At 43.7% G+C, this 12978-nt stretch overlaps 1 protein-coding gene across 2 annotated transcripts in view; it reads left to right on the top strand.

Moving 5' to 3' along the window:
• Positions 1–12978, top strand: part of LOC124589659 (serine/threonine-protein kinase NLK-like) — a 443634-nt gene that overhangs the window by 364834 nt on the left and 65822 nt on the right. For both annotated transcript variants that reach the window (XR_006976165.1, XM_047131572.1), the window contains exon 4: positions 4491–4597. Coding sequence is in view for 1 of the 2 variants with exons in the window: in XM_047131572.1 (XP_046987528.1) it covers positions 4491–4597 (107 nt within the window). In the remaining variant the exon portion in view is untranslated. The remainder of the gene's footprint in view (positions 1–4490; positions 4598–12978) is intronic.

The following is a 12978-nucleotide window of genomic DNA, read 5'->3' on the forward strand; positions in this document are numbered from 1 at the left end:
CTTCACTAATTCCCACTATATCTAACTTCAACCTATCCATTTCCTTTTTTAAATTTTCTCACCTACCTGCCCGATTAAGCGATCTGACATTCCACTCCGATCCGCAGAACGCCAGTTTTGTTTCTCTTGATAACGACGTCCTCCTTAGTAGTCCCCGCCTAGAGATCCGAATGGGGGATTATTTTACCTCCAGAATATTTTACCCAAGAGGACGCCATCATCGTTTAACTGTACAGTAAAGCTGCATGCCCTCTGGAAAAATTACGGCTGTAGTTTCCCCTGGCTTTCAAAGTTTCGCAGTACCAGCACAGCAAGGCCGTTTTGGGCTAACGTTTCAAGGCCAGGTCAGTGAGTCATCCAGACTGTTGCCCATGCAACTACTGAAAAGGCCGCTGCCCCTCTTCAGCCTTATTTCAGCGCATTCCTGGCCCTAACACTCATCTTTCTCTGTGAATTCCCTCGTTCTAATCTAATGAACAAAACAAGTCACAACAGTGAGTCAGGCAGAATGCAGTGTGCTCAGGTTACGTTCATTTCAGTGTTTGATTCCAAGTGTGTCCGTGTGCAAAATTGTGCATTTCTGTTGTGTTTCGCTATGGGACCTATTGCTCGAACAACATTACAGAAAAGTTTGGAAGTTCTGTCCTCAATGTAAAGGGTGTAATTGCTGAAAGTGCGAAATTAATGCATAGTTAGCAGACATTAAAAAGCTAATAAAACACAGAAACACAGCGAATTTTCGGATCCTTCCGAAAGTTTTCGGCAACAGAAGCTTTCTTTTAAGAGAGACTAAAACAAATGCTAATACATTATCGGAAGCAGGAATCTGCATGTTCGTTGCTGAAAACAGTTAAATTCTTTCGTGTGACCACATGTCAGAATTGTGTAAAAAAAAAATAATTTTCAGGGGGCAAATATGTGAGAGAAATCCAGTTCCACAGAACTGAGTGCAGAGAAATGTGTTAGTTGCACACTTTTCGGAAATATTGGTGAAAATGTATTGAGCTTAATTTTAGATGAATCAACATATATCCGTTACAAAACTACTCGTCGTTTGTATACGCTGTTTCAGCGTCTCAGTGCAAAAATTTGTGTGTACGTTCGTGGGTTTGCTGGAATTCGAATCTGGCACAGCTGAAGCCTGTGATAAGTTATATGTGTGTTACTTAGAACCAATCGTACAGGAAACGCAAAAGATAACCGAGGTTTTTGAAAGTGAGAAGATTGACCCTACAAAATTACTCCGGGATTTTAAAAACGTCATCCAGTCAGTGATTCGGAGAATTACAATACCTGCAGCGAAAATAATATCCAGACTGGTTATATTGATTCCTATGTAGATGCTAAACCGTACAATACGGTATGAATTTGAGAAAAATTTCAAAAATTAAACTCAGTCGTGAAACTGGAAACTTCCCTCGTAAACGGTGCATAGATTTCACAATAGCACTCAACCGAAGAACTAAGAAATGGGCTTCCTAATGGCATTCACACCCCGAAGAAAATTAGCATATTTTCAGCAAACGAGGTTCTCGAGTCTCTTATAAAGAACCGGTTACTGAACTGAATGAAATATTTGGTTGTACTAAGCCCGACGTAATTGAATGAGTCATTAGTTAGTGACGGAATATCAGTTTCATAAAATGGCGAACAGTAGTTTTACAGTGGATTTTTCGGCTAAAGTAGGTGGTTGTAAAGATTCCACAGGCACGAATTTCTTTCAAGAGTTACGGTGTGTCTGAATTGACAGTGTTAAGGGTCCCCCATTCAATACAGATACGAAGAGGGTTTTCAGTCAAATGAGCATTTTGAAATCAAAATTGCGTAATAGGATGAATATCGATACTGTGAACTCTGCTCCCGCCCGTACAGCCAGCTGACGAGGCCGCTGCGCTGGGCGCATTCCCCTAGTCCTAGACCTAGTCCTTCTCACACAGCTTCCGCGGCTGCGAACGCTGCCCTGTACAGTTACTTGCTGCAGTAGCTGTACAGTCGTGCACGTAAGAGGCGCCATAGTAAATAAGGATTTAACTGCACCTATTTCTATAGTTAAATGCACCGTTGCAGTCTAGCAACTTCCAGAGATGGGACCACTAGAGCCGCGCAGCTGGCTCCTGCGGATTTGTGCCGGTAGTCTAAATGCTGACCCTTTCAAGTGTCGCAAGTAGAACCCGGGTCCTCTTCTCTCGGTGAACACTCCTTCCAGCCAGCCCTGATACGACATGCCGCTCGCCGTAGAGCACTGGCATACACCCAGTCGCTTAGAAAACCGGAAGAGGTCAAATGAGAATTGTGCGTCCGCGCACGGGAACGCACTTCGGAGTCTGTCAGTGTCCTCGTATTTGGAAAGTGCGTCGATCGCGGAGGATGACGACGTCCCGCTTTGTTATCGACACTTCATATGAGCAGGCAGCGCGCGACTCGCCAGTTGGGCGCGCCAGCCTACCAGCTGCCGACCGCGTGCTCGCTCCGCGCCGCGCCGCGCCGCTGCTGCGCAACGCCGGCCACTGTCACAGGAGGCGTCGTCAAGAGTACAGCGTGTAGTCCTGAATCGGTACAAGTCGGTAAACGTCGGGAGGCTTCGGTAGGCACGCAGTTTCGACTGCTGCCAACATTACGTAGCTGACTGTGTTGCACAAGGTAGCCATTGTCGTCTGCTTCGTTATTGTTTTGCACTCTACTGTTCTGCGTGTTTTTGTTGTGCAGTTGTGCTAAAAAGAAATCTCGGAAAGTTGTTGACCGATTGATTTAAAATTTTGGCACAACGTTTTTTAGGAATACTCCCGTGGTCTTATATACTTTAACACCTTTGCGAAACGTATTGCGAATAGTGTTAGTAGTGAAGAAATAATAGAACAGAACGTCATGCCTGACGCGACACTTTTTCAAGCATCTCGATGTTTACCAAGTCATATCTCCTGAATTATATGTCGTAAAGAGACATAAATTTGCCGGCGCGTTTACTGATATATGTGGATACTGTATGCGAAATATGTTGCGATTAGAGTTAATAGTAACGAAATAATACATTAAAACGTCATGCCTACTGCGGCAGATTTTCATTATTTTGTGGGGGGTGTCAGCGAGGGTTTGTTGCTAGTCGCTAAGTGCTCTCATTCTCAAATAGTGGATGCATAAATCTGGGCATTTTCCCGCGGTGGCGTCTCATTGTTTATGACGTCATATCTACTCAAGAATGTGTCCTTTTTTTCGGCTAGGAACCTTCGTGGGCGTACGGAGAACAAATCACCAAAATTTCATCGCAATCGGATGAATGGTTTGTGAGCGCATAGTAGACATACATACATACATTGATTTATATATATATATAAATGTACATGACAATTTCAGTTTTGTTTACGAACAACATTTAAAGCGAGTTTTACTTCCGATCCTTTCGTCTGCTTTCGTGTAAGCATGACGCGCAATTTGTAGTGCCAGCACTGCTGTAGGTTCTTACAATTAAACACACTGTACGCCGCGCCTTCCGTGCAGCCTCAGAAACAAATGTTACAACATTTTTGTGGTACTGTCGCACGAACGGAACTGAACTGTGAACAACGGCGATAGCATTCTTTGTGCGCTTCTGGTACTTACGAGCTTTTATATTGTCGAGTAATTGCCGTACTCGAAATGTGCTTGCCGGTATGATCCATCCAATCATTGAACTGAAACGTACCATCCCATCTAGTCACTAAGTGAAAAAGAATCAGTCAGTTTCGACTGGTCATCTTTTGGTTACTTTCCGTATCACGGTCTCTGAAATATTTTTTGACTCCTATTCCATCGAAATGCCAGACTGTGTGTGTCGCATATTCCAGTGCTCGCAATTTTCACGTTGTTTCCACTGAAACTGACGCTATAGCTAAATACGTAATGTTACTAAAAGAAACTGACGTAATCATTATAAAGCCTTATCGAGTCGATATTTTCCTACGCAACGTCATTTCAATGATAGAACAACGTTATGTGTTGCTGTCCAAAATTCAGGTATAATTTACAAATGACGGCATATTTTTAGAACAAGGCGAGGCGTAATCACCAACCATCTCTAGTTTTGGAGACTTAATGAGCCACAAAATGGTCGGTTTGCTCTCTGTTAGAGTTCGTCCTACCTAACTGTGACACAGTCCTCGAGTCTTCGGCGGCAGCTGGTGGAGAAAGTGAAGCTCCGAAAGTCAATACAGTTACTCTGACCGTGGCACGTTGCATTAGGATGTCGGTTTCTGCGGTGCACCCGACTAACACTCGCTTCCCACGCACATGAGTCAGCCCCAGCGAGTGAGCAGTCGACGCCTCCGCCGCCGCTCATTACTACCTTCCTGCATCCCCAGTCTGCCTCTCACATGTACGAGATACCTGTCAGCTCAGCTGACGTGTGTTGTAACTTGCATTTTTGTTGACAGCCGCAACGGACGTGGCGGATGTATGGGTTTGTTTATCTGTTTGCACTCACGTCGATGTACGAATCCTTGACCACCATTTCACAGCTATGTCATCACGGAGCTCCTGCAGAGTGATCTACACAAAATAATAGTATCTCCCCAGCACCTGTCCGCCGACCACATCAAAGTCTTCCTCTACCAGATCCTCAGAGGTAAGAAATAATCAACGTATTTTTCCTCACATTAGCTGTAAGTTCTTTTCTTGTGAATTAAATTGGGAAAAAAATTGTAGGTCGTAAAATTAATTCAATGTCTGAGTGGTGACGCAGTAAATACAGCAAGAAGTCACTTTCTGACAGTGATTTTTGCCATGTGCACCCCGTCTACACCGTTTTTGCACGTTCGCTGCAGCTTTAGAAATTGTGCAGCTGTTGGGGATGGTACGAGTATGTTTGCAGGGTGAAATGAAAAACTTTGAGACACGCGCTTAAAGAAATTTAATTACACTGCACGCTAAACGTTAGGCGTGCACTCGAAGCAATGCAGCACAAACCAGCTCAGAAACATATAATCGTCACTGACAGTTGCTGTCCTTACTGCGTCACATGTTTCATAAACACTCACGGAGTTCATCCGAGTAGTAGGATAAGGGGATTCCGAGGACAGTTGTGATATAAAACTGCTGTACAAAATAATTGAATTGATCAATCAGTTCCCCCCACCTCCACCCCCACCACCAGATGACGTCAAGTGTTTTCCCCAGCCGCGTCCCGTCACCATCCCCACCTCACCCCCTCGCCTACCGCCGTATTGCCAGGAATTTCCAGTTTTGCCGGGAACTTCCAGAATGGCAGCAATTTCTTTGTCCACGGATGTGCTGACGTCCCACCCCACACTCCACCCGGCAATTGGTGGGAAATTCAAAATGGCGGTTGGCCTTTCTGGGAGTAGAATGCCGGGCCTTCTGAACGGGAAACCCAAGTCCACCTTCCAGTACACGGAAACAGTCCACATGCAGGAGGGGACGGTTAGGTTAGTGTACTTTATGTATTTTGGTTGGGAAACTGAAGTAAAAATCGGTCCTAATTACACAAAAATACGGATAGCGCTACGCAATGAGAAAAAAAAAACAAAAACCTTCTGTTATCCTGATGGGAAAAAAGTTCACAATATCATTCGAAACTAGTGGCAGACGTACTAAAACTCTACCCTTCACCTACAAGCTATCTTTATTTTTGTTGGGAATTTAGTTCAGCTGACGAGAAGCTTGTGTTGGCCATTTACCAGTGTAAGCGTCCAGCTGGGCACCGTGGCCGCCGCTGTTTGACGTCTCGCCTCCCGCTGCGCTGCTCCTCGCTCACCCTGCCAACACACGCTGCCACAAACGATGGAAAACGCTTCAGTGTTCTAATTACGCATCGAAATTGTCGTGCAAAAAAGAAAAACGGGCGCTTATAATGCAACGCATGCGTTCTCATCGATGTGCAGTCACGAACTAACCAACTTGGAGCCACTCTTACCTGGCCCGTGCTATCTCGTCACTACAGAACTTCGAGAGATAAATGACAGCTACCTCGAGTGCGACTCGTTTGTCTAAAAGTCAGCTGTGCCGCACTATGACCCACTCCACCCGTATGCCTCCAGCAGCTCCGCCCAGAAGCACGTGCCGTTCTGCGATGCAGAACGTTTGTATTTAATGTCAACGCACCTCTTATAAGCGAATGTCTATTTAAAAAAATAAAAATACACAATAGCGACAATAATCAATTTCTCGTTTCCATGAAAATAGGCGCAGTTCATTTCCTTTTAGTTCTGTAAGCAAAATCGGTATAGGTTTCACGTTTGACTCTAGGATATAATTCCCATATCTCTCTCTCTCTCTCTCTCTCTCTCTCTCTCTCTCTCTCTCTCTCTCTCTCCCCCTCCCTCCCTCCCTCCCTCCCTCCCTCACCCTCCACTTCCCTTATTTTACGACATCCAACGAAGTGCGGAAAAAAAACTGTAGCACAGTCATCGATTACAGATGACAAAACTGCTGATGTCGGTGCTATATTCCTGATATGAAGTATTATTAATCTCATCGACATGTCCCCCTGCGTAAAATCGAAACTAAAACTTCCACTATTTTACTGCGAAAACTGCCAATCACGGCAGAATGTCCTCATTATTTCGAAACTTTGATCAGAATAAAGATAAAGCGAGAATTTAAACTCTGAAGGAAAAAAAAAATCTATGTTAAGTGATTGACTTATTTCAGTTTGATGGACAAAAGCCGGCCGGAGTGACCGAGCGGTTCTAGACTCTACAGTCTGGAACCGCGCGACCGCTACAGTCGCAGGTTCGAATCCTGCCTCGGACATGGATGTGTGTGGTGTCCTTAGGTTAGTTAGGTTTAAGTAGTTCTAGGTTCTAGGGGACTGATGACCTCTGATGTTAATCCCATAGTGCTCACAGCCATTTGAACCATTTATTTGATGGACAAAATTACATGGTTTCGGACCCTCCCTCGCATTCAAATCAGTGTCCATAAATAACTTGTCATGGACATGTATACTACAAACATTTCAGCCATGTGTAATATCATTTGCTCACATGTCACAAAAAACAATAAAGCTATTATTCAAAAGAATTTTGTTGTTTTGTACACTATGGACAGTCCCATTTTACCAATGTACTGCTTAACACACTGACGTTTGTGAAATGTATGAGATCGTCTCTTGTAACAGAACCACATAACGTCACCTAATAGAGAACCCTATAAGATTACTCAGATACATTGAAAATAAATACCATCTGCATGCTGACATTTTACATTCTTGCCCCATTGCTCCCCTCTGCCGACCTGCGTGTGAACTTTCTGCCATTCGTACTTGAAGAAGTAGTCTAAATCCAGCAGCTTCTTGCATACTAGGTTTGTAAGCAATTTGATCGTCACACAACAGCCTGCTTAGTGCGATCTACACACATGTTGCGTACAACACTACCCTCTCTAGGTTCCAAAAAGCTTGGCAGTTATGTAGTATGAAATAACACAGGACTTGCAGTACCTCAGTATTGCGGTATTTTTAATCACACAGTCGTGGCGATAGTAATAAAAAGTCATGATTCCGCAGTTGTTTTCTGCTAGTTTTATGAGCAAAATCAGCTCTGTTTCAGAGCATCTCGTGTGTTCAAATTAGAACTTGTTATGCACGAGGGCATTACATTCATTGCAGGTGTATGAAATACTGATACAGATCAGCATCTATACAGTCATTTAGTATGTTTGAGAACACTCCTCGTCATTATTTTGTAACATCGAGAGTAGGTAAAAAACTATGAACTAATACATCCAGAGTTTAACCAGTCATACATACCACTCTCTGTAATAGAACCTCCTGTAAAATTTTATCGTGCCTTTTCTACCGCTATATCGAAAAGCAAGTCCCACCTGCGTGTTGACATTTAGGATATTACATATACATGTATTGCTCCATTGGAGCAGAAGGCCAGTGATCCAAGTCTGCTTCACAGATCTATGTAAAGTTTTGTCACCTGCACTGGAGAAAGACCAGATCCCACAAACTGTTAATCGCAAGACAAGTTTCCTGTTTTGTTTTTTCGTAAGCAGATTAATACATTATTTTACAGCTGTAAGACATTCGAGCAGTGTATGACTACAGCTTTTTACACCACCATACATTTTGTTTTTCTACCATGACTTACAAGGTGTGTGTCAAGGGCTAAACTGACATTAACATGCTTTGATCCATTGGCTCTCACAATAAGCAGAACATCACATGGCGTAAACTATGCTGCTCTCACAACACAAGGGATGGTAGAAATAAAACACACAGGCGATGTTTCTCAATAACAAAAAAGTGGAAGACATCGCTACTTGCAGAAACTGGAAGGTGATGATCTATACAAGCAATCTCATCTCCCACAGTGACTGCATAACACATGCTTCATTGTTCCATTTTGGAGACCATTCTTTTCTCATTTTGCAGTTTCGGTGATGACTATCGCCAGGAAGAGCTGTTCACAACATGCCCAGGATAGTAGCAATAAAGAGAGATACTGTTCTCTCATTGTGCTCTACAGTGACAAGTGGCAGGTTCCACCAATGCTTTCTACATCTCAAACAAGTGGTGTCAGTCAATCATTATGTGATAATCAATAGCTTATCACTGCATGAATGGGACGGAAAAGACAACTTCGATACGGGACGATGTACTGCAGTAAGCACCGCAATTGACAGTGCGATCAATTTTAGCAATTTCACCAGTTCTTCCATACTTTCAGCATCAGCCAGTGACACAGTAGAACTCTTCCCAATTTCTGTATCATCGCTAAACCACCCCTTCACTACTTAGCAAGCACCATATACTAGATTGCGAATGCAGATAGATGGTTGTGCAGTACGTCCATTCGGTCATATGCACCAAAGTATACCAGTCAGCATCCTGTATAGATGCAGTTTGTTTAGCTTCATATTTCTAGCACATTGATCGTAGTGCAGAATTTACGATTCCAACTGGCCATCTTTCCCTGTGTGAATGGGAGTGGCACAGTATTCTCACATTCGTGGGATAAAGTCGGAGACTGACAGATCCCCCCTCCCCACATTGTCCTTGGTCAACCCTCCCTGCAACACAGTGACCCACTACATTTCACGTTTCATTAACGAACAAAGTGGTAACCCGCTCCAATGGAGCTATACATGTATACTGAAGCACCAGAGAAACTAGTATAGGAATGCGTGTTCAAATACAATGTAAAGAGACAGAATATTGCACCGCCTATATGAGACTGGCACAGTTCCTGATTCATTACTGCTGCTACAAGGCAAATTATCGAGATTTAAGTGAGTCTGAATGTAGTGTGTTATACTCAGCATAAGAGTGATGGGACACAGCATCTCCGAGGTAGTGATGAAGTGGTGATTTTCCCATTCGAATTGCATCGCTATTCAATACATCGTCCACCAGCCGACTTGTCTCAACGGGTCTACTGCTGCCTCGGTCACCCGATGGTCGTTCTCTTGTGAGTCTAGTTTTTCGAATCCGACGCGAAACTGACAGTTAATTCTAACGTTCCCACCCTCTTAATGATGGTGGAACACACAGATCGAGTCGCGATTCGATATTTCGTCCTCCAGTCGACTTGTCTCCAAGGGTCTAATACTGCCTCGGTCACCATGTGGTCGTTTTTTTGTGAGTCTAGCTTTTCGAATCCGACGCAAAACTGACAATTAATTGTAACGATACGACCCTCTTAATGACGATGGAACACACAAATTGCGTCTCGATTCAATACATCGTCCTCCAGCCGACTTGTCTCGCCATTTTTGAATTTCCCGCCATTTTTTGAATTTCCCGCCATACGGTAGGATTGGGTGGTGAGAGGGGCAGGGGGTGGAGACCCGCACGCCAGCTGGGTAAGAATACGTGACGTCATCTGAGGGAAGTATTTGTATATCAGTTTGATATCAAGTGTACGCGGAACACCCTTGCCATACTCTGCCAATCCCTTATGCATAAAATAATAACAGGATATTAGTGCATCAGTCGTACTTTTATTTATTTGTTGTTTGTCATAGCTGTTGCATGAAAGTCAGTTGCCGTTTTATATGCTTATTGTCCAACCTTTCAATATCACAATATTTTGTTGACTAGAACACTAACGTAGTGTTTTGCAATGGGTGTTTTTGCTTCCACGATCGAGAAGGATTTTCTGTGAAGATTTTTATTTTTGCAATGTCGCCACACCAATGATACTTAGTGTTTGTAGTTTTTTTTTTTTATTAAAACAGGAGCCAATGAGTCAATGAAACGCCTAGTACTGATTACGCCTAACAACCTCTTTCATAGAATGGCGAAGCAGTTCTCAGTGCATCGCGATTGCTACCTAAAACTTGTTCTCAGAAAAGAAAGTGCAGTAGCCTCATTGAGGGTAAGCACTTGCGTCCTCTGTACCACTCCTCCCCCTAGCGGCACGTCCTGCACCCCCATTCAGAACCAGAAAACACAATCCCACCTTTCTGTTATCCGTCAGAAAATTTGATTTTACCTTTCAGGGGTAGTGCAAGGCCCACATAGCGATAAGGAAACGGAAATCAAGCGTAGCTCTCCGAATCGCGTGGCCGTGAACTTTTCCAGTCGAGAAAATATGACACGATAGTTCATATTCTTGCTTTACGAAATTAAAATACTAGATGATAATATTTTTCATTTATACTTTACGGCGGGTTTGGTATCTGGGTAAAGTATATTTGTTTGTAAAACCCAACATTTCAATTTCGACCGTATGGCTGTTATCGAGTGGAAATTATGTTCCTGATTACGATCTTCTCGTGTGTATTGCACTCTTTGAATTGCATTGTAAATAAGTTGCTCTTATTCAGCTCAGTTTTTGCTCTCATGCGTAATATTGGGTGGAATAAATGTTGCCATTTCTGTTCTTGTTTTGTATGAAACAGAATGTGATTTCGTCGGGTGGTACTATGTGGACTCTTCTGTTGCTGCTTGTCAGTCCGTGTGAACTGCTCCACTTAAATGCATTGTAACTATTTTGCTCGCATTTTACGTTGTTTGTTTCTATCCGCTTTCTTACTCTCGGATTTAATGGGGGCCACCGAAATTTTCATTGACTTGTACTAAAATGTGCTGTTTGTAGTACCTGTTAACTTCCTATGAAAACTTTTAAGTGGCTACTGTCGCATTTGTACATTCGCAAGGCAGAATGATCTAGTCGACACGATTACAAACCGTACCCATCCACACCCATAGTCTGCGAGTCAATGTCAGTGGCAAGATGCAGTACCGTCCAGGGTAGAATTACATACTCATTTCGTTCCGAGGTGTAATAAACTTGAATATCAATACTGTTAGAACCTGCTAACACAGAGTTCACCATTAAATGCGAGAAACTACGGAGAACAGATGCAAACAAAAATAAAATAGAACTAAAGCAATATACGTAACATGCATTTGAATCGAGCAGTTCACAGAGAGATTAGTAAGTAGTAACAAATACACGAAAGTCCACATAGCACCACATGACAAAGCCAGCTCTGTTTTGTATGAGATAAAATAAAATATGGAATAGTTTACCCCACCCAATATGGGAGCAAAAATTAAGCAGAAAACGAGCGAGTTGAATACAATGCAGTTGAAGGTCTACGATACACACGAGAAGTCGGTATCAGCAGCACAGTGTTGTGAAACGAGCTTCTGATAACTACGAAATGGAAACACAGGGCCGGGCAAACTATAATCGCGTTCGAACGGGCCAGAGAGCGGCCTATATGGCGCAGCGTTCGATAACTCGACTCCCCCAATCCCCTCCGATAAGTGCGTGGAATGCCCTCATCTCCATTATATGCTCAAATCGAAGACGACGCTGAGTTCACCGAGGTTAATCGTCCCTAACCGAGTTACACGTTCGACATTCTCGTATACTTTCTCTGTTCGACCTCTGCTTGTGACGTTGCCACGTACACGTGGCGTTGCTCTGTCGTCGAATCGGATGAAGATAAACCTACGACTGAAGATCACAGCAGCTCGCTCTCTGACCTACCTTCCGATTCGCGGTGAATTCTACCCCATCACACCATTTTCTGTTGCTGTCGGTTTTATCTATATTAAATGGCCAGAATTCTTTCCCTTCCACATCACTGCCCGCCCGCCACATAAAAGACGACTGTTTGCATTTCCCTTTTCAGATTTTCTGGCTTTCCCACCATATTTAGAATTCATACATTCCACGCTCCAATTCTTAGAATGTTACGCTTTTGTCAGTTGACAAATCGCTTTCTCACGATCACCTCTTTGGCTGTGCCCTCCCGAGACACGAGTGGGAAACGAATGTGGAATCTTTGCCAATGGAGAGATGACCTACGGTTATACAGTGTGTCTCTTTCGTGCAGTTGTTTCCTTTTGCCTTCTGTATCCTAGTGTCATCGATCGTCGCCTATTCTTCCTCTGTGAGTCAGTTTCCCACCTCGAGGGCAAGACGGTGCCCTGATGGCAGCTCCTGCTCTGCTTTGTTTGGAAAGCCATCGGCAGAACGACGGTGACTCCTCGTACTGATATTCTTTCGGCGCAGTTGCTGATAAATATTACTCGTAATCCAAGCAGTGTATTGAATGTATACTGGAACCCAGGGGCCTTTGTTTGACAGTCAAATACGCTACTCCTAGAGCACGGTGAATTCGGCTCTCGGACTCTGCTTTGCCGTTTAGGAGTGTGGTGCGCCCGTTCCCCCGTGTGGCCAGTTGTGGGTGCATCTGCCCACCACTCGGAACGTCTTCCATAACTTTACCCGCACCGGTGTGTCCGTCTTGTGGATCGCGCCTGCAGAGATCTGCTTCCGTTACTGTAAAATCTTTTGTCAAGATGAGAGGGAAAATAGCACAACAGCTGACTGCTCCACATCGATTGGCTCGAAAAGTCTCATCACTGAGTGCTCCTAGCAATGCATTTTGCGATTTCTCTTTCCTTCTCTCCACTGCCCGATTTCTTCAGACAAAGATTTTGTTTTATTTCTCGCAATATTTAAGGCGACTCGTGAAACTCGTACTGTAAAATCTTCGAACGGCGATACCATCTCT

Source organism: Schistocerca americana, unplaced genomic scaffold (genome assembly GCF_021461395.2).
Source record: "Schistocerca americana isolate TAMUIC-IGC-003095 unplaced genomic scaffold, iqSchAmer2.1 HiC_scaffold_72, whole genome shotgun sequence".
Classification (NCBI taxonomy): Eukaryota; Metazoa; Arthropoda; class Insecta; order Orthoptera; family Acrididae; genus Schistocerca; species Schistocerca americana.